This window comes from Plecotus auritus (genome assembly GCF_963455305.1).
Source record: "Plecotus auritus genome assembly, chromosome: X".
NCBI lineage: Eukaryota > Metazoa > Chordata > Mammalia > Chiroptera > Vespertilionidae > Plecotus > Plecotus auritus.
Window position 1 is genome coordinate 14,408,648 of NC_137784.1, and position 25,438 is coordinate 14,434,085.

General features: G+C 38.9%; 1 protein-coding gene across 2 annotated transcripts in view; it reads left to right on the top strand.

Annotated features, from left to right (window-relative positions):
- PHEX (phosphate regulating endopeptidase X-linked) overlaps window positions 1–25,438 on the top strand; it is a gene marked incomplete at both ends in the record, with an annotated part of 212,089 nt that overhangs the window by 126,236 nt on the left and 60,415 nt on the right. For both annotated transcript variants that reach the window (XM_080652766.1, XM_080652767.1), the window contains 2 exons: window positions 12,628–12,705; window positions 21,621–21,724. In XM_080652766.1, the coding sequence (XP_080508892.1) occupies window positions 12,628–12,705; window positions 21,621–21,724 (182 nt within the window). The remainder of the gene's footprint in view (window positions 1–12,627; window positions 12,706–21,620; window positions 21,725–25,438) is intronic.

Below are 25,438 nucleotides of genomic sequence, written 5' to 3' on the forward strand. Positions count from 1 at the left end.
GCCTGAGTAGTTTCCTTTTTCAGACTGGAAAAACTGTCCACCTCCAAGATACATGGAGTTGGTGTTTTCAAGAGAGGATGTGTGGATGGAGCTGGCTTATAATTTGGAACATGCCTTCCTAGAATGTTGTCCATATTGGAGAGAAATGGGGATTTTTCTGCTGCACTGAGATGGTCCTCAGGCAGGGTTAAGGATGGGAGACCCGAAATCTGTGCATTCCTGTCTTCCAGCTCTTGTAAAATAAAAACTGTGACTTGTACTTATAAAGCTCTCCGATTCATGGGGATGCTTACCTAGCCTCCACCCCAGCATGATGCATGAGCCTGTGAACCACACCCAAAAGCAATTTGCAGAATTAAAGTTTTTGAAGATTAATACATCAGTGCCATTCTTATCGAGACGATAAAATTAGATTTGTTAGATAACTGCATTGTTATTATTTGTGGGATCCAGATAGCCTCAAAGGATATTAAAGCTTGTTCCTCGGGCTAATTTTCATCAATGCCATTAGCTCTGCTTAGGATAATATCTTCAGCCAATCACTTGTTTGGTATTATGGAAACAGCCATTGCTTTGAAGGATAGCATAATTTATGTACACTCTCCTGAACTTCTGAGTGCTTAAAGCTCAGAATTTTGATTTATGTTTATTAATTATTACAGAACTCATCAGAGAACGAGGCCTTGGTGTGGTTAAGCCTGACTGAAACTTTCAAAGCCATTGCAAACTTAAGAATCTTGTGCTATAAATTGTTTATTAAAGGGCAGTTGATCATCAGTTGTTCCATGTTTTCTTATGTTGGTTAATTTAATAAAAAAGAAAAATATGCGGAGACTTAACTATGTAGAGAAAAAACACAAAGCTATTTAATTAAGTGATTAAAGAGAAGGCCTTGAAGTAATACATGCAAGGCATTTGAAATTTACCTGACTCTCCTAAATAGACAAGTCAGTGGGGATTAAAACAAATGAGCTTTCTGTCTTGCTTGTTGCCGATCAGCTTAATACTACTGGTAAATGGCTTTGAAAATTCAGAAGTAAAGCAGTCAGCTTAACCAATCTTTATATCAGTTTGGTCATCTATGTAAAACTTGTATGCTGTTTCAGAGCTCACAGCCAAATAAAGCAGAATTACGTTTGGTTCTGTTGTTTCCCCCAGCACTATCAAGTTGTAGTATACTTTGTGGAAACTTCTCGGGCGGGGAGGGGGGGGGGGAGGGGTACTTGAGTTTAAATCATATTGTGTTTTAAATTTTCAATGTTTTTTGGAGTTCAATTGTGATATTTTCCTCTCTCAAAATAATAATTTATGAACTCTCTGTTATTTCCACAGAAATTAATTGTAATTTTTAAAGCTGTAGCCCTATAAATTTTATTTAAAATTTTTTTCTTCTTAAAGAAGACCCTTTAGCATTTCATGTAATACTGTTTTGGTGTGATGAACTCCTTTAGCTTTTCTTGTCTGGGAAGCTCTTTATCTGACCTTCAATTCTAAATGAGAGCTTTGCCGGGTAGAGTGATCTTGGTTGTAGCTCCTTGCTCTTTATCACTTTGAAGGGTTTGTGCCAATCTAGTTTGGCATGCAAAGTTTCTGTTGAGAAATCAGCTAGAAGTCTTATGGAAGCTCTTTTGTAAATAGCTTTTCTGTTCTTTTCTGGATGCTTTAAAGATTCTCTTTCTGGCCGAAACCGGTTTGGCTCAGTGGATAGAGCGTCGGCCTGCGGACTGAAGGGTCCCAGGTTCGATTCCGGTCAAGGGCATGTACCTTGGTTGCGGGCACATCCCCAGTGGGAGGTGTGCAGGAGGCAGCTGATCGATGTTTCTCTCTCATCGATGTTTCTAGCTCTCTATCCCTCTCCCTTCCTCTCTGTAAAATATCAATAAAAATATATTTTAAAAAAGATTATCTTTCTGTCTTTTTTTTAAAAAAAAATAAATCTTTATTCAGATTATTACAATTATTTCTCCTTTTTCTCCCCATATCTCCCCTCCACCCATTTCCCACCCCACCTTCTGCCCTTACCTCCCCCCCCCACTGTCCTCATCCATAGCTGTATGATTTTTGTCCAGTCTCTTCATGAACCGCCCAAACCCCTTTCCCCCTGAGAATTATCAGTCCACTCCCTTTCTATGCCCCTGATTCTATTATATTCACCAGATTATTCTGTCCCTCAGGTTTTTAATTCACTTGATTTTTAGGTTCACTTGTTGATAGATATGTATTTGTTGTTCATAATTTTTATCTTTACTTTTTTCTTCTTCCTCTTTTTTAAGAATACCTTTCAGCATTTCATATAATACTGGTTTGGTGGTGATGAACTCCTTTAGCTTTTTCTTGTCTGTGAAACTCTTTATCTGCCCTTCAATTCTGAATGATAGCTTTGCTGGGTAGAGTAATCTTGGTTGTAGGTTCTTGCTATTCATCACATTGAAAATTTCTTGCCACTCCCGTCTGGCCTGCATAGTTTCTGTTGAAAGTCAGCTGACAGTCGTATGGGTGCTCCCTTGTAGGTAACTAACTGTTTTTCTCTTGCTGCTTTTAATATTCTCTCTTTGTCTTTTGCTCTTGGCATTTTAATTATGATGTGTCTTGGTGTGGTCCTCTTTGGATTCCTTTTGTTTGGGGTTCTGTGCGCTTCCTGGACTTGTAAGTCTATTTCTTTCACCAGGTGGGGGAAGTTTTCGGTCATTATTTCTTCAAATAGGTTTTCAGTATCTTGCTCTCTCTCTTCTTCTGGCACCCCCATAATTCTGATGTTGGTATGCTTGAAGTTGTCCCAGAGTCTTCTTACATTATCTTCAACTTTTTGGATTTTTTTTTTTTGCTTTTTGCTTTTCCAGTTGAGTGTTTTTTGCTTCTTTGTATTTCAACTCTTTGACTTGATTTTTGTGTTCCTCTTGTCTGTTTTTGGGTCTCTGTATAATATTTTTTATTTCAGTCAGTGTATGTTTAATTTCTAGTTGGTCCTTTTTCATATCTTCGAGGGTCTCGTTGTATTTATCGGCCTTTTCTAGGATATTCTTAAAAAGCCTTATAACCGTGGTTTTGAATTCTATATCCAGTCGTTTGTTTTCCTCCATTTCTTTCATTTGTGATCTGATTCTTTGACGCCGCATTTTCACTGCTTCCCTGAGTTGGTAAGGTAGATTTGTGTGCTAGGTTTCCAATATGGCCCAGTGGATCTGCCTCCCCAGTTAACCTGAGGTGGACACTCTTGGTGCACCCCTTTGTGGACTATGTGTACAGCCTTGTTGTAGTTAAGTCTTTATTGTTGTTGGTATCACTGGGAAGAATTGACCTCCAGGCCAGTTGGCTGTAAGGATCAGCTGTGTCTATGCTGGGAGAAGTCCGGTGCTGGAGACAGCCTTATAGGATTAGACTTGCCAAATTGCAATAGCCTCTGTGCTCAGCTTGGATGGGGTGGAGTCTCAGTCTTGGCTTCCCATCAGCCTTGCCCTTGTGCGCACGTGCGTGCCTTCAGACCTCTGCCTTCCCGGCTCCCGAGTCTCCGCCCGAGAGTCCAGACTCCCCCCACAAGAGCATGGGTCCCCAGGGGCTCGCCTGGAACTGGGATTCAGTGCAGTCAGAACTGGGGCTCAGTGCCGTCAGGAGCCTCTGACTCCCTTCCACTAGGGAAAGCCTGTGGCAACCTCCGCAGCCTTTGTGTGCACTGGCGCACGTGCGCTTTCAGTCCTCCGCCTTCCTCGGCTCCCGAGTCTCCGCCCGAGAGTCCAGACTCCCCCTGTAAGAGCTTGGGTCCCCAGGGGCTCGCCCGGAACTGGGGTTCAGTGCAGTCAGAACTGGGGTTCAGTGCGGTCGGGGGCTTCCTTCCCCCTTCCGCCAGAGAAAGTCAGCCAGGCTCTCAGCCGCCCTTCCTCTCTGCGCGCACAAAGACCCTTTGCCGTACCTCCAATTCTCTGTGAGCTTTTCTCTTTCCTTCTAGTTGTAGAATTTTCACTCAGCCAGCTTTCCTGTGGTTCTGGATGGTGTCCGTTCTGTCTTTTAGTTGTAGTTTTGAAATTGTTGTGCGAGGCAGCAGTTTAGGTGTTTACCTATGCCGCCATCTTGGTTTCTCTCTCTCTTTCTGTCTTTAACTGTTGGCATTTTAATTATACCGTGTCTTGGTGTCTCTTTGGGTTCATCTTGTTTGGGACTCTCTGTGCTTCCTGGACTTGTCCATCTTTTTCCTTCACCAGGTTAAGGAAGTCTTCTGTTATTATTTTTTTTCAAATAGGTTTTTAATTTCTTGCCTTTTCCTCTCTTTCTGGCACCCGCATGATGCAAATGTTTATATGATTGAAATTGTCCTAGAGGCTCCTAATGTAACCTCATTTTAAAAAATTCTTTTTTTGCCGAAACCGGTTTGGCTCAGTGGATAGAGCGTCGGCCTGCGGACTGAAGGGTCCCGGGTTCGATTCCGGTCAAGGGCATGTACCTTGGTTGCGGGCACATCCCCAGTGGGAGGTGTGCAGGAGGCAGCTGATCGATGATTCTCTCTCATCGATGTTTCTAGCTCTCTATCCCTCTCTCTTCCTCTCTGTAAAATATCAATAAAATATATTTAAAAAAAATTCTTTTTTTTTTTGCTGTTCTGATTGGTTTTTTTTTCCTGCTCCATTATCTTCCAAATCTCTGATTTAAACCTCTGCTGTATCTACTTTACTATTGATTCTCTTTAAGGTATTCTTCATTTCAGTTATTGTATACTTCATTTCTAACTGGTTCTTTTTTATGGTTTCTATCTTTGTTTTTATGTTTCCTGTCTCTTTGTTGAAGTCCTCACTAAGTTCATCTACTCTTACTCTACGTTTATTGAGCATCCTTACAACCAGTGTTTTGAACTCTGCATCTGGTAGATTGCTTGTCTTCATTTTGTTTAGTTGTTTTTCTGGAGGATCCCACCCCATGGAGCAGGACTTGTTTCAGCAGGGCTCTGAATGAGTGCTGGATGAGTCTGCCTGTTGAGTGTGTCACTTGTGGAGGTGGTTGGGTGGTGCTGTGGTATGGTCTGAAGCTGTCCAGAAGCTGGCCACTGGGTGAACTGGTTTTGAGGCCACCTGGGAAATGCATGCCAATGTCAGGCACTACCTGTGCCCTACCTGGAGCCACTTGGCATGAGCTACAAAGCCATGTTCAGATAACTGCTACTTGTGCTGGGTTTGTATGTGCCTGGGTGGGTCCAAGCTGTAAACCAAGGCCAGCTTCTGCTAGAGCCAGGCCAGGGTCCACTTAAAGAGAGGTTCAGGGCATGCCAAGGCCAGATGCTGCTTATTTGAGATGTTTTAGGAAAGTCCGTAGCATAAGCCAAGATAGACCATTTGTATGGAAAAACCACTGGAAATGGCTTGGGTGGGCCTGCAGTTTGGGTGGGGTGGGATCTCAGGGAATCACCAGAGGAGTGAACAATGCTAGCCAGGTTGATGAAGATTCAGATATGGCGCCTACCTGTTGGCTTTTGGAGAGAATGGCTCATCAAAGACACAGTGGCCTCTGCCAGCACTTCTGTCTGGGAGAAAGCTGGCCCTCCAACTCTTGCTCTGAAGCCACACAATTCAATTCCTCCCCATATATTCCTGGCATTTTTTGAGCTGCTGTCCTAGTGCTGGAGCTCAGAGGGAGTGAGTCCAAGTAAGTATGTGCATAGGCCCTTTAAGAGGATTGCCTAGGGCTCCAGCTGCCCTCCCTCTCAGCCACAATCCCCGCTGGTTTTTACAGACAGAAACTATGGGGAGTTCTCTTCATGGCACCAGAACCACAGGCTAGGGGGCCTGGTGAGGGCCTGGGACCCCTCGCTTCTCAGGGAAGACCTCTATTTATGGGAGTGGGGCCTGCATTGCAGCCCCTCCTACCAGTCTGCTTTAATTCCCTTGTTGTAGGACTTCCATTCAGCCTGCTGTCTGGTTGTTATGAATGATGGTTGTTCTGTAGTTTAGTTCTAAGTTTGATGTGATTGTGGGAGGATACAAATTTACCTACTCCACCATCTTGAGTGGAAGCCTATAAATTAAGTTTTATTGGGACATAGTTACAGCCATTTATGTCCGTGTCATCTATAGTTGCTTTCCCAGTTACAACAGCAGAGTTAAGAAGTTGTGATAGAGCCCAGCCAGTGTGGGTCAGTAGTTGAGCATTGACCTGTGAACCAGAAGGTCACAGTTCGATTCCTGGTCAAGACACATGCCCAGGTTTTGGGCTCGATCCCCAGTAAGGGGGTATGTAGGAGGCAGCTGATCCATGCTTCTCTCTCATCTTTTATATTTCTATCTCTCTTTCCCTCTCCCTTCCTCTCTCCGAAATCAATAAAAACATATTTTTTAAAAAGTTGTGATAGAGATCATCTGGTCTGCAAAACTGAGATTATTTACTATCTGGCCCTTTATAGAAAAAGTTTGTTCACCCCTGATCTAGATAATTCAACTTCTTCTTTCCCAATTCCTTTATCATCCAAATGTCTCTTTCAAACTCTCCATTTCACTGTGTAGGCATTAGAAGTAAGCTTTCCACATTTTACAAATGAGGAAACTGAGGACCAGAAAGGTTCAGAAAGTTAAGGAACTGCTGATTCTTTGTAGTCATGATAATGTCTGGTAGTCATAGAATGTTTTTCCTCAGTTTCTTTATACAAATACAGGGAGGGCATGGATCATTTATATATTATGTTCTTTTAGCACTGAGGAGAGTCCTGAGCCCAGACTGCATTATCAGTATTTGTCAATTGATTGAAAAAGCTATGTTAAAAATATAGTTTTATATCTAAGTCCATTTCCTATTTTGTTGGCAATCTTAAGTATAATTTTTTTTTTTAAATTTGGTATTACCAAGGATTTTAATGGAAACTTTAAAAAGAAATAAGGCATCATCCTTGTGAAAACTGTTCTCTCCTTTAATATAAACAATCTTATCTTTTTAAGAGGAACTTCTCACTTTATCAGGGAGATTGAACATGGATATTATCTTTTTTAATTAAACACTTTCCATATGTTTTGGTTCTTGATGATTTATTATAATCATGGAGAAATGCTGAAATAAAGGAAGATATTTTTGGTATTCTAAATCTACTACCTTCCAATAATGTTAAGGAACTGTGTCCTTTGTAGTCTTATGACATTAAATTAACCTCCCCCCCCACACACTATAAATAAATTACAAATATAGTTTTGGTTATCATCAAGACTAGATTTCAATGGATTTGAAACATTGCTTCATTTTAAAGGAAGTTCCCTAGGTTCTTACAAAGTCTTTCTCTCTTTCTCCCCATTTTTCTCCTATGGTAAGGTCAGTTAACATGGAAATATGTCATGATGTGAGCAGCATTGAATGATGTTCTTGGTCATATTTTAGACTATAACTTTTCATATTGTCTGATACGATTGGTGACATTGATCAGAATGGGGTTATCAACTAAATTAATAATTATATGATTCAATATATATTGAGCATTGATCACTTGCTATGTGCTTTCCACTGTGTTCCATGTGAGGAACACAATGGTGATTATGTGGAACAGGCCATTGGCTTAATTTGAGTGGTATGAGAAGGAAGGCTGTCTTAGTTATAAAAATCTCCCATATAATTGGATTTATCCCTTTGGTTAATGAACCATTCTTAAATACAGATATTTCTTCAGGCTTAATGATTCCTATTAGTCACTCACATTTTATTTTAAATTAGTTTGAGGACCCAATGACAGATAATGGATAAGCTGCTTTGCAGGAATAACATTTTTGATGGTTGAAGAGGGGAAGGGAGATGAATTTGGAGCAGAGTGTATTGCCAAGGAAAGGCCAGTTTGGGTATGGTCGGAGAGCAAGTGTTGTGACACCCAGGGCCTGCTAGCTAGATGTTGAGAGGAATGGATGCAAGGAAGAGAAAGGAGGGGAAGGCAAAATTAAGATGGCAAATAGTAAAGGCAACTGTTGATCTTTTCTAGAATTAGCTTTCATAGTGTTTCTTGTATCCGTTTTCTGAGGTGTGCAAATAGGGTCCCTCAAAAGAATCCTCAGAATTTTTGGGGGTGTGAATAGCCTGGGTTATCTGGCTCGTGCTTAGAGTCTGGCTTTGCTCCAGAAATTTTTCATCGTGCTCCAAGAACTTCGTGGGTATATTTGTCTCTAAGAGTTGCTTCAACAGCCCTTCTTTCTCACCATTTTGTGTGGCCCCCTGAAACTGGGCCTATGACCAAAGAGAGTGACATGTCCACAGGAGAGTTCAGGTATTCAATTAAGAGTGTGATGTGGTCTGAGCTCCTCTCCAAGACCCTCCAAACAGGCACCCAACAGTTATTCTAAATCCTTGGAAGAAGTCATGTTTCTACTTCCCTGTGTAGTATACAGTCAATATTGATTCATCATGTAGACTGGATCAAAGCATAAAAAGCGCTTTATGTATGTCATCCTGAATCACTGCAGACAACCTTATGAAGTAGGTACTGGTTTTTCCCCTTCAAACTATATCTGATGAATAGGAGGGTGTGTTAGGATTACATCCAAGTACAGCTAATAGAAAACATGTCATACAGTGCCTCAAATAAGGGGTTTATTTTCCTCCTGTCCTGAAGGGGGGAAAGGCATTTCAGGCCTGATATGGTGGGATTCAGTTATCATTAATGCTTCTTTCCAGCATCTCTAGCCTGTAGATTTCTTTCTCATGTTTACTGCCTGTGGTTACAATTGCTCTACCCTTAGCATTGCATCAGCATTACAGAGAGGAAGAAGAGGAAAGGCTAAAACAGTGGCTCTCACTTGGGTGTGATTTTGTCCCTAAGAGATATTTGGTGACACCTGGAGACATTTTTGGTTGTCACAACCTTGGGATGTGTGTGTGTATTACTACTAGCATCTAGTGTGTAGAAGCCAAAGATGCTGATAAATTTACAGTGCACAGGACAGTGCTCTCAACAAGAATTATCTGGCCTGAAATGTCAGTAGTGCTAAGTCAGAGAAACTGGCATCAAGGCAGAAAGCATATGCCAGGCGAGTCTATCCTCTTTGAAAATGGATTTGTGAAAGTGGACCAAAGACTTTGTTGTGTGTCATTGGCCAGAATCTCATCCCATAGCCAACTCTAGCTGCAAAGGAAGCTGGGCAATGCATCTATTTTTTGTTGGGTTCATTATCTCCCTGATCAGAATTTGGGTCTGATAGTAAGGGAAGGAAAGGAGAATGGATATTGGGTAGATAATAGGCGGTTGTCATGAGCACACTCTTTACAGAGGTTTGTGTGAATAAGGGATGGGGATACATGCACTGGTTAAGGAAAATTGGAATTTTTTATCAACCACAAGTAGGCTAGGAAATATTTTTTGCAGGACATAATATACAGTCTGCTATCTATTAATGCCACTGTTCTCTCAGTATTTTCAGTGGGACTTGCCTTTGCTTCTTGTCTATGTAGCCTGTGAGGCAATTGATTTCAGGCCTGCCTCACTAATACTTTACCCTTCAACAAGTCATTAAACTGTTGGTGCTTCATTGCCTTTATTCTGAAAAGAATTAAAAGGTTATGTGATCACTATTCGCCTTAAAGTGTATATCAGAGTTTATTCAGGAATAGAGATGCCCTTCTAAGTATATGAAGCAGGAAGATATGTAATATGGGGAATTGCGGGCTTATGCAACCATTGGGAAGGCTGGGGAGTGAAGAGCAGAGTCTGACAATGATCTCTGCTGCCCTAACACAAAGGGGGTCTTCTCAGAAGAATGTCTGGAAGCTTCTGACAAAGTGTTGTATTTGCTGTCTGCAGATGTCTTTGTACCTGTCCACTGCTACCAACAGTGACTGCTAGTGCTTCTAATTGGCAGAGACTAACCTGGAACCATGCCCATGGAATTTTGGGAGATGTAGTTCTGAAGCTTCTCAGGGAAGAATGGAGAATGCGGTGGGATGGGATGATGTGGAATTGACAACAGACTGTCTGGCAGAAGGAGCATTTAAGTTTGAATAAAGACATTTATTTAGCATATTTTGGGAAGAAGAGAACTCTGTTCAGATTTTGGCAATGTTGCTACTAGTATTATTACCTTATTCAACCTCTGTGTCCTTGGAAGATGAATAGGAATCATTTCTCTGCTCTGGCTCTGTTCAAGTTATGGTGTTGCTAAAAAAAAAAAAAAAAAAAAAAAAAAAAAAAAAAAAAAAAAGGATTCAATGACCTGCATAGCTGGTGCAGAAGATAATATATTCTGTGTAGCTTCATAATGCAGTGGGGGGTCTCAGAGCGTGAGGTTTGTAAAACAATGCATAATTCACCAGTATGCTGTGGAAAGACCAGTGTTCAGAAAACAGTTGTGGATGACTCAGCTTGCACATGTCTTTATTTTGGGGGAAACTGTCTGGAGCTCTTTATTTGCTGTAGGTATGTATGCGCCTTGTGGTGAGCTGATAAAATACAATGAGGTATTAAATACAATGAGGAAAATAATGAAACAATCTTGGAACTTGGTAACCTATAGACAGATGCCATATTGTTTGGTGTTGAGGAGAGAGTTGTAATCTCTACTTATCTGGTATCTGGGTCACATCAGGCTTTCAGTGTAACTCACGGGGCTTTGAAGACAGAATTTGACCTATGCTATATTTGCGTCTCTGGAACAGCAAATTCCATTATAACTGTGTCCTATGGCACTTGTAAAATCCTTTCTGAGTCTTGAGTTTCAGGTGTCTGCTGATATTTAACATTTGAATTATCTCAAAGAAGATAAGGAAAATGTACTATCTTAATTCTATTTATATTTTGAGTGAGGAAAATTGAAAGGGAGTGAAGGAAAAAACTCGTTATCAAGAGCAGTATGTAAAGGTCACTGATTTTGCTTTGCTGGAAAAATACTCAATGTTTTTGGGGTTGCCTGGGGTCTTATCTTGGCAAAGCCGGAGGCAAAGCTAGTGATGAGGATTTATGTGCAAGTGATTTTTGATTTATTCAGCAAGTGCTCTCAAGAGCAACCAGCAAGGGAATGAGTGAAGCTAGACAGGGAAGGGTGAGACATGGGCAAGGCTGAATTTCAGGGGAAATCTCAGACAGACTGATCCTTGGGGGAACTCTGGAGCACCAGTTACACCTTGAAGTTTGTCTTGAACTGCAACGGAGCTGCTGGGCTTTAATGCTCCTGCAGTCAGTCACTAGCTGAGGGCTATGGGGATGTGTTTGGAGACAGATAAACTCCCAGGGACCTTCAAACTCTCAGGTGCTGGCCATTAGAAAGGAAAAAGAGCCCAGCTGGCGTGGCTCAGTGGTTGAGTGTCCACCTATGAACCAGGAGGTCATGGTTTGATTCCCAGTCAGGGCATATGCCCCGGTTGCGGGCTGGATCCCCAGTGTGGGGCGTGCAGAAAGCAGCTGATCATTGATTCTCTCTCATCATTGATGCTTCTAGATCTCTCCCCCTCTCCCTTCCTCTCTGAAATCAATAATAAAAATATATTTTGGAAAAAGAATATAGATGTTGGGGAGGGGATGTACAGAAGTGATTAAAGGAATCCCAGTAGACTTGGGGAAAGCCCCAATAACGTACTTACTCTTTGAGTAAACTGCTCTTTTGTTTTTATGAAACCCAGAATCTGAGGAGAGGAGAGAGAAGAATTTTCACTTGCAAATGCAAGGGATGGAAAACCTTTTCTATAAAGGGCCAGGTAGTATTATTTGAGGCTTTGTGGGCCACAGAGTTTCTGTTCCAACTAGTCAACAACATCATTACAGTGCAAAAGCAGCCATAGATCACATGTAAATGAGTGGGCATGGCAGTGTCACAATAAAACTTTATTTATAAAAGCAGATGTGAGGGAGGGAGGAATAGATTTGGCCTAGGAGCCATAGTTTGCCTGTTCCTCCTGTGGAGGTTCCTTGTATGTGCCTAAGGTGATTGCTTTATCCATTCTGTATATGCTGCAAAACACAGGGAATAATTAGGATGGCTGTCAAAAGGATGGTTATAATGCATCCTAAATTAGGCTGGACCCCCTACCTCCAATCTTTCACCATTCACAATTTTGCACGGATAATCTTGCTGAAGTGTGGCTTCTCTCATTTTACTCCTGCTAAAAATATTTAGTTCTCTGTTATCTGTAAAATAAAATCTAGACTCTTTAGCATGGCATTCGGGAATCCCTGTGATCTAGCTCCAGCCAGTTTTTCTGTACTGTTCTCTTCTTCCTGCCCATGTGCTTCCTGGTCCAAGTATAGCAGCTACTCACATCTCTCCCACATGCCCTTTGTTTCCATCTCCCTGACTTTGCCCCTGCTGCTTCCTTTCCTGGAGTGCCCTTCTGCTCGGCTCTGCAATTTGAAATCCCAACCATTCTATTAAGAGTCAGTTTGGCCCCTGCTCCATTAAGCATTCTCCCTATGTGGAAATAATCTCTGTTCTGGACTTTGATAACAATAGTGTCTATTTTTATTAAAACCTTTATTTATTTATTTTATACATACAGTTACTTGCTACATTCACTATAGTTTCTTTTTTAGTACGTTAGGGCTGTGACTAACAATTTTTTTGCCCTTTACAGTGGGTTGCATATAGTAGATATTCAGTAAATGTAGTTTTCAGGTGAAGGTTGCATTCCTACTTCCTGTGATTATTAATGGTTTAAGTGCTGAAACTCTGACATAAATTTTCTTTTTCCTTTCTATAGGCAAGAGCTGTTTTGTCAAAAGTTGGCTATCCTGAGTTTATAATGAATGATACTTATGTTAATGAAGACCTCAAAGCAGTAAGTGCTAAATTTACTGTATTTTTTTTTCTGGCAAGTTTTACTGGCCTCATGCCTTTCAGCTAACACAACTCCAAGCAATTAAACCTGGTGGTGCCAGAAAGCACCAACTTTTTATTCATTCCTTGGCTAGAAATGAGCCTTAATATTCAGGCATATCACAAGATTTAGAACAGATTCAAAATAAAGGAAGTGTCAGAAAGAATGTATAGATGAGTAGGTACCATAAAGCAAAAATGCTTGGATTTGGCCTAATTTAATCATAAAGGAAAGAAAGAATGAAGCAAATTGAGTATTTTGCAATTAGTGGGTATGTTCTTATGGTGAATGTATGATATTTGTTGTTAAACAATCTTTATGTGCTTCATTCATATTAAATAAATCTGCCAGCTAGGAGTTAACTTCATTAAACTTTGTGTTTTTGCAAATTAAGTGCGTATACATATGACTATAATTCATTGTGACTTGGACTGTATATTTGCAGTAGTTAGTGATGTAGGAATACTAATAATTCTTTTTTCTTCCAATATTTTGGGACAAGTATTTCCCAATAGATGTATTCACTACAGGTATTTCTAATCACAAACACTGTTATTTCCTTTTCTTTAAATACTTCTGATAAAGAATTGTGATCCTTACAAACCCGTTTGTATCATTCATTGGATTTTCTTGTAAAAGTACTTTTTTTGGAATTCTTTAAAATAACTGGTTCTGAGGTATAGCTCTTTCCTGAAATTGAGATTTGACAAGTTGTATATCTGAAAGCAATTCTAGCTTTGTAGATGAATGTCAGAATTCTGCAAGATTATTCAAAAGTGAGAGAAGGCTTTAATTAGAAAGTTTTTCCATTGGGCTCTAAGATATGCCCTTCCAAGTATTGATCTAGTTGTCATGGAGGAAGATAATTATGCTTCACAGTATCCCAAAGTTCAGACACCTATCTTATTCTACATTGTTTTGATGCTGAAAAAGCTCACAGTTTTTAGGATAATTAAAAATACTAATGCGCTTGACACATTCGTGTACGTTGTCTTTTAAGCATCATAGTGATCCTCTGAAGTACATGGTACTTAGTCCCATTTCGCATAAAAGGAAGTAGAAATTCAAAGAAGTTAAATGATTTCCTCAGTCCACACAGAGTATCAGAGCCAGGACTGAAATCTGGGCCTAGGAAGCTCTGCCTGTAATCTGAAAGGGGGTTCTGCAGGGTCCTTGTCAGGGAGCCGTGCTGGAGGGACAGAGGGGTGGGTTTGAAGAATTTGTGGGAGCTGCTTGCCTAGAGCTGGTTGGAAGGGCGGAGAGAAGAAGGAAGGTCATATTGTCCAGTTGTTAACAGCGCAGGCTTTAGAGTGATTCTGCCTCTTCCACTTACTAGTTTGGTTTTGTATAGCTTGCATAACTTCATTTAGCTTCCTTTTGGTTATGTGGATATTGGAGATAATAATAACCAAGTCTTAGTATTGCTGGGATTATTAAGGGAGATTATATAAATGTAAAAGCACCTACCATAATGACTGGCACATAAGTAGGCTCCCTATAAATGGTAGCTGTTACTTTGTGGATTAGTATGAGAACTGTTGCTGCTAGGAAGAACATCATTAGGGCACAAAGTACCTTTGCAGGAGAACCTGTACAATTACATGTGATCGGCAAATATTCCAAGTCAAGGATACAGATAAGAAGGTTTGAAAGGCAGTTTGGTGTAGTGGTCTACCGTTTCATAGCTATGTGAACTAGGATCTCTGTGCTTAAGTTTCCTCATGTCAACATCCTATATAATAAAGAGCTAACATGCTAATTAGACCAGAAGGCGGACAGACCTTCCGAATGACCAGTGGGTGGGGGCAGGGCCACGAGGCAGCCAGGACCGCGAGGCAGCAGGGGCTGCGAAGGCCTGCTCTTGCATGAATTTCGTGCATCGGGCCTCTAGTGGAGATAATAATAATCCCTCCCTTATAAAGCTGCTGTGGGAATCAGATAAGTTAACATATTTAAAGTATTGAGAACTGATCCTGGTGCACAATATAAGAGTTAATTATGATATCTTCAGTTTGCACTTAAGATAGTAAATTATTTTTGTTTGGAAAAGTCATTGTGAATTAACTCATCTAGTATCCAGGTATCTCAAATTGATTGAAAAGGCTGTACAAATGGAACAGTCTCAAGCTTTAATCAAATAAGGTAGTACTTAGGGCTCACTCACACTATTTAGTTGATCATGTTTTGTTGGCAGTGTGCTGCTGTTTAAAGTCAGTGCCCCACATTTTTTGACTCACCGAATATGGTACCTTTTGTAAAAAGAAATCAGATGCTGAACAGGATGCAGTGTTGGGCATTTTCCCTCATTTCTTCAAGGTCTGAACAGAAGACATTAGAAACCAAGATTTTTAAGCACTTTTGCGAAGAAATGGTTTTTGTGTAACTCATTGCCAAGGCAGACACAATTGCCTGGCCGGCGTGGCTCGGTGGTTGAGCATCAACCTATGAACCAGGAGGTCATAGTTCGATGCCTGGGTTGTGGGCTCAGTCCCTAGTGGGGGGCGTGCAGGATGCAGCCGATCAATGATTCCCTCTCATCATTAATGTTTCTATCTCTCTCTCCCTCTCCCTTCCTCTATGAAATCAATAAAAAAAAATTTAAAAAGCAGACACAATTACAACCAAGAGTTTCTAACACTTTAAAAGACAGTCAGTGAAAAAATCCAAATACATGAAAATAAAATAACATTTGTGTTTGGAAACTGATAGAGAATATGAATAAAATGCAACTTGAAAAAAAAATAGGTAAAGAATGCTTGCTTGATGTGATAGTAATAGTGTCACTGATGTTAATAGCAAAAGGACTAAAGTATTGCAGGTACACAATGGGACTGTATTTTCAGTTTGGAGAAATATGTAGATAAGGACTACTATAGGGCCTATAAGAAATGTCTGGTTATACAAGCTCTGAGCATGAGAGAGGCTTTTTCAAATGAAAAACAGCTTAGTTTATTTGACACAAGTGAAGATATGATTTACCAGGTACAAACGCAAAAGGAAAGAGGATAGACATTAGGTAATGGATTAGATGAAGGTCAAGGAGAAAGGCTGAAAACTGAAGTTGGGCCTGTGTTGAGATAAGAGCAAATGGGAAAGAACTTAGAGGCAAATGTAAAGAATTAGAGAAAATTTGTCCCCCCCACCCCAACCTTTGAGGAAGAGAAGATAAATTGATACACCCATTTGTTTTCTGAATAATAATCTTTTTGTAGTGTTTGAAAAGAGCAAGAATGAAGGAAATGTCCTTTATGTGAACCCCCAGTAGCATACAGGAAAGCCTACTAATTAGCCAAAAAAGGTAGGTATCAGCACATTTTCCAATTAGCCTTACTAACTGGTCCTTTATTGCTCCTTGGTGGAAATAGACTCAAGACTGGTATGATACCAACCTTGGAAAGATTACTGTATCATCAAGAAAAGCCCAGATTACACTAGGTATTTCAAAGAGAGGAGATTTCATACAGGAGATAGTTGGGAAGGCAAAAATCAGGAAAGTTAGGTAGACCAGAGATAATAACTTCAGGAAGCTACTACCATCCCTGTATCTGGGGGCACGAAAGGGAGGAAGTGATGGTACCATCATTTAGGAGAACAGAAGAGGAACTGCCGTTTTAGCTGGGACTGTGAGGAGGAGATAAAGATTCTTCTACAGTCAATGTCAGAAAAAGAAAGAGGAGAGAAAGAATGAAAGAGATCAAACACAGAATTCTTTCCTCTCCTGCCACCTGCTGATTTCTGCCAGTCCCTCCTATTGGCAGAGAGCTAACTGGCAATGGAGCCTGGGAAACATAGTTTTCAGATGTCCAGCCCCAGCATTCTAGAACAGAGTAAAAGGGTGGGCATGTATCCGAGAGACAATAAGTAAGTAATTGGCACCATTAGGCACTTTACGCATTCTTGTGAAAGCCAGCAGAGAATTGTAGTAGGGACTAAAGTCAGAATCACAGCTGACATCCATTTACTTAGGAGAATTGGACATGGGTAACTTAAAAAATACATTTTTCAATTGATTTTTAGAGAGAGAGGAAGGGATAGGGAGAGAAACACAGATGTGAGAGCAAAACATCAATCAGATGCCTCCTACACGCCCCTTCCCAGGGATCAAGCCCTCAACCTGGGCATGTGCCCTGAACGGGAATTGAACTGGTAACCTTTTGGTGTACTGTACAGGATAATGCCAACCAACTGAGCCACACCAGCCAGGGCTGGATATGGGTAAATTTTCAGAAAAGATCAATGTTTTTGGTGAATGATACAAACATACATATAAACATAAATATACATATAGAGATGTATAGGTATTATGTGAACCCACGTAATATTCTCTAGAGTGGGTCTTGGTCTGCTATGGCCAGTGGAGCACTCATATATATATACGTGTGTGTGTGTGTGTGTGTGTGTATAAATGTATAAATATTTATATGTGTTGTGTGTTTTATGTGTGTATAAACGACAGAGAGTGCTACTGCCACTATGCGAGAGTGAGGTAATATTTAGGTGGAATGCTCCAGAAAGACAGGTTGTTAAAACATTGAAATACCTCTTACTATTTAGTAGAAGATCAAATAAAACATTGCCCTCAGCCCTTCCAAGTGATCTCTGGCCACCACGGCCCTGGAGAGCCAAGAGTGGGCATTGGAAGGGGGTGTCCACCAACCTTCCAGCCAGCCCTCTGTAACTCCCACACCCTGGCCTTCATCTAGAGTGCTCCACTGGCCAGAGCAGACCAGACTTCCCTTTACCCCTGGTGGTGGCGACAGGGCATCTGGTGCCATCTAGTTCCTGTTTGGTGTGCTACCTACTGCTACCTCACCTTTATGTGGCTGCAGTGTACCATATATGTATGTTGTTAAACATTTTGAATGTAGGTGTGTACACACATGTACACATATGCACACTACTTATGGACAAAGCCATCTAAATAAAACAATCTTGCATATTGCTTTCCTATTTAAATAAGGGAAAGCATAAATAAAAAATCTGGATGCATAAGTATTCAGAAAGTTCTTTGTGTGCCTAAAATAAAATCTTGCTTATACATATTTGGATATATCTCTGAGTCTCTTTAAATGGATTTAACATAAACAAAAAGTATTCTAAAATCTAAACTTCCTATTGACTTACGTAGTGTTTAATCAGCATGTACTTAGTGATTCTGTAGAGAAGCTGAACATACTTGCTCTGCCCTTATTACATGTTCTTCACCTTTGGTGTGTTGGAGGGGGTAGCTTTATTCTTCTAGTTAGTCTGTGGCATTTGGTGAGAAATTCAGATTACCCTAAATTTTATGATCTGGATAGCTATTCTTAGGAAAGGACAGAAGAGCCCCAATTAATTTTGCAAAGGTCGCTCAATTGAAAAGTCAGGCGATGGAATTGATTAAAAGTCATTACCAACTTGACCTAGATTTTCACCAGTAACTAAAAGGACAAGAGGCTGTTCAGCCAACTGTTGTCCCTTGCAGAGTTTAAACATTTTTTTGAAGATTACATGTGGTTTTAAAATATTCATGTGCATTCATTCTTGTTGCTATCTCTACAAGTGGAACTTTCCCAGTGGTTGCCGAGTTGCATAGTTGTTTCTTACCCAAGGGCCTGTTAAAATATTTGAAATTGTCAAAGTATTCTCACATGGTGGAAATTTGGGAACTAGAGAAAAGGAATGAGATAGTACCTGTGATATTGGTACTCGAACATGCTAATACATAATTTCGTTTTAGTGTCTTCTTTCTTTCTATTTTTATAGCTGTAATTGATGTTTATATATAATTTTGTATACTGACCTTTATTATTTTGTCCTTGTCTTCTGTAGCCTTCATTACCATTATTTTAACAGCTGTATATGTTAAGTAAACTAAACTGTACCATGATTTATTTAGTCACTGCTTCTCTTACCGTAATTCTTACCTTTTCCTCCTTCTTCCCTGTACTCCTTCTGTTAAATCACTGGTTTTCTTAGTAAGACTAATGAAAATAACATTGAAGTAGGAACCTAATGATTTGGACCGTATGGCTTTGCCAAGTTGCATAATTTCTCTAACTGTGTCTCATCTATCACAAGGTAATATCTGTGGCTGACCCTTTTCTACCCCCACACTTAACCTGTCTCACAGGAAAAAGTAAAATTTGTCTCTTATCACCTGTAACTTCCATTAAATAAATGGAATAGATCAACTAAACCAGGCTAATAGCAAATATTATCCATTTAATAAAACAGATTTTAAATTGTTCTTCTAAATATAGATGATAAGCTGTTGACAAATTATAATTACTTACCTCTGAGTTTTGGTCCTCACGGTTATTTTCATGGATGTGGTAGGACCTTATTTACTTACAAGTATTTTTAGACATGGGACTCTTCTTTAGGAAACTTTTGGTTGGTTTTTCTTTTGATATCTGTAGAACAACCTGAATGTCAAGTTTTTTTCTCAGATGAACAGGATAATCTCACAAATAGCAAACTCTTCTAAAAGTAACAACTGATTCCACTGATATTACCAAAAATGTTAATATTTTTAAAAAATGTTTTTATTGATTTTTTTAGAGAGAGAGGAAGGAGTGGGAGAGAGAGAAACATCAATGTGAGAAAGAAACATCCATCAGTTGCCTCCCATATGCACCCACAACCTGGGCATGTGCCCTTACTGGAAATTGAACCAGTGACCCTTTGGTGCACAGGATGTAGCTCCAACCAACTGACCCACCCTGCCAGGGCAAAAAGTTAATATTTTTGATGGAAATTCCTTTGGGAGAATTTCCTGGAAATTGTTCTGAACCCAAGAATGTATCTGAATTTTCTGTTACAGTCATGTTCTGAGAGTTCTGGCAGAACTATCTTGGGAACAAAACTGAAAAAAGCTAAGGGTTGAATAGTGGACACATTTTTTAAACTGGGAATACATTAGAATTATTAGATGAGGTTGCTTCCTAAAACAAGGCGCTTACTCTGTTTCTTCTGAGGCTGAGTACGAATATCTACCTTAAAATACAATTGATTATAATATTTCTTTTTAATATGAAGAATCGCAAACATTGGGAAAGTATGTAAAATCATATTTTGAACAAATAGTTTTAACAAACATTAAACATATTGCCATATTAACTTTATACATGCACACACATATTTTAAATGAATAAAACAGATATATTGGAAATTCTTTGTGCACTTGTCATTGACCTCATGTCCTTCTCCCCTGCCTTTCTCTTCCCTAGGTATAAACACTATTTTGAATTCAGTGTTTATCATTCCCATGCTTTTGCTAAAGATAGGTACATATCTGTAAGCAACATGCATTATTGTTTTACATGTTATAAAATTTTAAATTCTTTCAGACATATAACTTGTCTTACTCAGCATTGCTTTTCAGATGATTTCAGAGTCATGCATACAGACCATTTGTTTAAACTGCTATATTGTTTTCCATTATGTGATTATACCACAATTTATTTATTTATCAGCTACCCCCATAAGAGGATTGATGGAGGGACAATTTAAAGTTATATCTTTATAACTGGTTGGTCAAGTAGAACACCAAGGATGCCAGAATTTGATACTTCCATTCCTGCCTTTTCTACCTGTGCTTTTAGTTATTTTACTCCTTTCTTTCTATTTTAGACTGGCCCCCTGGAAAGACTAAGCTGAGTCACTAACAAAAGTTACTCTACAGACATAATGAGTATCCACTATATGTTAGGGAAGAGATAAACATAAGCCAGACATTGGCCAACAAATAGGCCGCTGTCAAGTCTATAATCATCAAGTTGTAAATATACATTCATATCTATACTGTAATCCCTGTGGGTTTTCTGTACATTCACTTGCTGCACTTTAATTTTTACCTATAAAAGAGTTTCATGGTTTAAATTTACAAAATATTACAACTATAAGAATTTAATTACTCTTGATTATTTGCTTATTACAATGTATATTTTTCTTGTTTTATTTGATACAATATTATATTTTAAAACCAAAGCATTAGAGGTCATTAAAACCATAGCTTTTACTTTTACACAGATATTATTTACAATATTTTAACTAAATACTGCTAATTTTATGTAGAGAGTGCCTATAGAATTGAAACTGCCTGCCATTTTCCTTCTGAAAAAGAAAAGGGAACTCAAGAATCGATTATGTCTGTTTCCCTATTTTATTAGACAACATTGTTGTGAGCCAACAACTTCTTGTTTTTCCATGCAAGCTGTAATCTATGACTTGCCTCTGTAATTTCATTAATTTTTGGTGACCATTACATTTTTGGGTGTTAATAAATAAAATTCTATTAATAATTAAATTGTCCTTGTGACTCAGTTGTGCTTGTGGTGGAAAATAAGTCTCTGAATAGCTTTCATTTTTTTCCTTTCATGAGCAAATGTCGAATGCAGTAAATTAGATTGAACTTTTAACTAAAATAATCATCTATAAGCTAAATGAGGTTTCAGTTGACAAAACTGAATGTTATTAGAAGAACCTATGTGACAAATAAATAAGGTACACATTTTAGAAAAGTTCAAAGAATCATGTGGGCCAAGAAATTTCAAACCTAAGATAATATGTTCTGTAAGGGTTAAAGTAGATTTTTCAATTATAAAGCAAAGGAAACACACTGTAAATTATTGCGGCTTGCCTTGTTCTTCTTTTTTCCCCACTGTGATCCAGAAATGACCATATTGATTTTTGTGCTTTTTATTTTAAAAGAAAATCACTGAGATGAAATTTTCATGGCTTTGTGAATACTTTGTTAACTGATGATGGCTGAGAGAGGCGGTGAAGAGTGCAGCTTCTCTGTTGATCACTCATTTGTGCGCTGAAGTCTTTTTTTTCAGAGCCATCTCTTATCTGCACTTAGAACAATGATCCTTATGGTTTGTTTTATTCAGATCAAGTTTTCAGAATCTGACTACTTTGGCAACGTCCTGCAAACTCGCAAGTATTTAGCACAGTCTGATTTCTTCTGGCTGAGAAAAGCTGTTCCAAAAACAGAGTGAGTAAAAAAAAAAAAAAAGTGAAATAGATAAATAATGTTGGTGGGAAGAGGAGTCTCTTTGGAGCAGACTTTGTAATTCCCCTCAAGTCAGAGTAACTGACTTGCCAGTTATCTTGCTTTGGCAAAATCTGTGTTATGTTTTGGCAACTCTTATTTCTGCTATTATATGAATCACTTGTTTAGTTTAATTATGGCTCCTTCATTCCTAGCATCAACACATATCAAAAGAAGGCTTATTAGGGTTTATTAGGATGCCAGCATTTAAAGTACTTTTAGATCTTTTTATATATATATAACAAATTTCTCTAGAATGTCACATTCAGGTAGAAACTTTTAAAGATCTTAAAGAACAATATTTAAAAAATAAAGTATGATTACAAATGTAGAAGTAATTGTATAATTAGTAAGTAACTAGAGGATATTTGATGAGATAATGAGTGCCAAAGAACTGATAGCTCTATTATTTTCCTCCAATAGTAGTTATGATTCATCCCCCTTCTTTCCAACTGCCTATAGGTACTGTCCCTGAAGATAAGAAAGTTTCATTAGGATCTTTTGGGCTAGGGCAAGCCTTGAAATTTTCCCCCTAACAAAATCTGTGTGATGATGTTGATGACAGCAGGTAACATGTGCTTATAGTATGCCAGGAAGTGCTGCACATGTTTTAATTCATTTTATCCTCTTGTCAATTCTGTGAGGTCTAGGTGCTACTTATTATCCCCATTTTACAAATGAATAAGAGGCTTACAATTGAGACACTCTTCTGCTCAGGTTTAGATGACTTTTTGTTCATTCTTGCTAGCACTTTTGACTCTGATCTGCTATGGCCCACTTCTCTAATGTGTTTATCTCTCTGTTCTCCAGATTGGATCATTTCTATTGCTCTAGCTTCAAATTCACTGATTCTTTCTTGTGCATTCTCAGATTTGCTGTTGACTCATCTAACACATTTTTCATTTTGATTATTGGATTTTTCTTTCCATATGGATGCCTTTTATAGTTTCTCTGTTGTGATTCTTTGTTGAATCATTATCATATTTTCCATTAATTCTTTGAATATAGCTTATTTTATTTCTTTGAACTAATTTATAATGGCTGCTTTCAAGTTTTTATCTGCTAAACCCAACAACTGGGCTCATTTAGAGTCAGTTTTTATTGATTGCTTTTTATTGATTTTATACTTTTTCTTTGAATAGCATATTTTTGTCATATTGAAAATGACATTTTATTTTTTTAAATCTTTATCGTTGGAAGTGTGAAAATGACATTTCATATATTCCAGAACTGTGGATTCTGATTTTTCTGAGGCTTTTTAAAAAGTAATGTTCCTGGACTTACACTACAGAATCCGTGTCCCCTATGGTATGCAGCTGTGGATGTCTCTGCTTATTTTTTAAATTATTTTTTAAAATTTATTAGCCTCCTAGAGTTTGTCCTTGTATCTGCATAGTTTAGTGCTCAGGCAATCAGGACTGAGCTTTACTCAAACACTTCTAGCCTATAGGCTTTTACCCTCTGCCTGTTGGTCTGTGGTGGGAGTTGGGAGTGCATTCAAAGTTACAACCTGCCTTAGATTATACTTCCCACTGGGCACTCTCTGCTGTCCCCTCTATGTTCCTGGTTTCCCAGTCAGCCAGGGATGTGTGGAGAGCTTATCTCACCCTTCTAATACTCTTAGTTCCAGGATCTTAACTTTTAAATTTCTGGCTGGTCCATTGCTCTCCCCAATGGGAATTATAATTTCAGGCTAGCAAAGCTATGGGTCTTCCTCATTTATTTTTTAACAAGTTCAACAGTTTGAGCTGACAAAGCTGCACGTTTTCACTCCCACTCCTAATTGAGTCCACCCCCTGTGGCAAAAAAGGCTGCTTATTGTCCAGCCAGCCCTATCCTGATAAAAGTAAGTTCTCATGGACTGAGCTGGGAGGGATGGGAGCAGTCCTCGGCTAGGCTATAGACTTCTGTTCTACTTACTTCCAGCTCTAGCAGTTTTTCCTAAATTAAACCTTTTTTTTTTCCAATTTGTTGTTTGCCTTTGATCAATTCCCAGAGCCCTAAAATGGTTGTTTGTTAACAACTTTGTCCAAGTGATTTTTGTGGAAAGATTTGTTGACCTTCTCGTACATCATAGCTGGAAGCCTGACTTCCATGCCCACCTTCTTTTCATGGCCCACTTTTTAAACCTGTCTTATATTCTGGTCTCCAGATTTTTGGCTGGCTCTTTTTATGCTCTCTGTGTCTCTTGTTATTCTTCCTTCCAACTCCCTGTTCTATTCTGGCCTCTAGACAATCTCGGTCCCATACCATCCCTTGCCGTAAACTGTGATTACCACCTCTCCCTCTTAGCCATGATTCCCACCTAGCCATTCCTGCCTCCTGCCATTCAAACTTTCCTATAACACGCACCCACACAGTTAGTGAAAACTTTGACTTCAGGAGTAGGCCTAAAGCTGAATCACTCCCCTACCCATCCCTGACGCCAATCAAAAGCACAAAGGAAGAAAGCAGAAGGCTTTAGAACTTCTTTGGAAATGACAGATAACTGGTTTAAAGCCATCTGCTACACTGCCCTTGTTTCTCTCCTCTCATCATAGTATCGCTTAGTCTATCCTACTTTATTCCCAACCTAAATCATTCACTAGTAATTTTACCTTTAGGGTTCTAAAACTAGCTTCTCAAATCCAATGACTTCAGCAAATGGTTTCCAATATCCCAATGAGCATCTACATATAGTATGGTAGTCACAGATCTGTGAATATCATCCTGCCCTTTCAGATCTACTTCAGATCAATTCAAACTATTTTTTCCAACTTGTGGAAAATGCAAGACTCTTACCAGTATTTCTGTGAAATTTCTGGGTCTTCTCAGAGACTCCTTTATATTGGAGATGCTGCCAAGTTAATTGTTCAGTTTCAAAATGACATTATTCATTTGGGTGTGTAGCAAAGGCCATGTTGCTATTTGAAAAACTCCTATCTGTGTCATCTTTAACATCATCCTAAAATACTGATGGGCTGTCAGATTCTAAAAGCCTTGACTATTTCTAATTTTTTGTTGGCTGACTTTGTGGGCTTAGAAAAACTGTGATTTGTATAAGTTTTATTCTCTATCACAAATAACTTTCAGAAGGACATTAAATTGCTTAATATTTCTGGAAAGTTCTCCAGGAATGAAAATCAGCACAATGCTAGTAATTCTTGTTTTCTCTGATTATATGTCTATTTCAGGGAAAGCAACATTAAGGAATTTAAGGTCCTTTTTACATGATAAGGTGATGTGATAGTTACTTTTTTAAAAGAAATTTTGGGCTGGTCCTTTTCTGGCATGGTAGATAATTTTAGCTTTATGATACCCATTGGCTTTAATAGACATCTTTTCGGTCTAAAAATTCATGAGTTAATCGAGTGAGGATGATTGTGGAGTATCTCCACTACACTAGTTTACTTAGTTCAGCACATCATGATTATATTTCTATAAAGCCCTGAAATAACATTTTGCTTCTTTGTGGGTATAGGAGATAAATACCCTTTATCTTTCATTCTCATGCAATCCATTTTTGCTGCACTAATGTGCATTAAGAAGTTTCTAATGTGATGATAAATGTCAGCAAGAATGGAATTAATTGGGTGGTCATCCCTGAAGGTACATATTTAGTATTGGTTCTCAGAATTGTCACTTCATCAGCTTGCTTAAAAATAGGGGATTTACTTC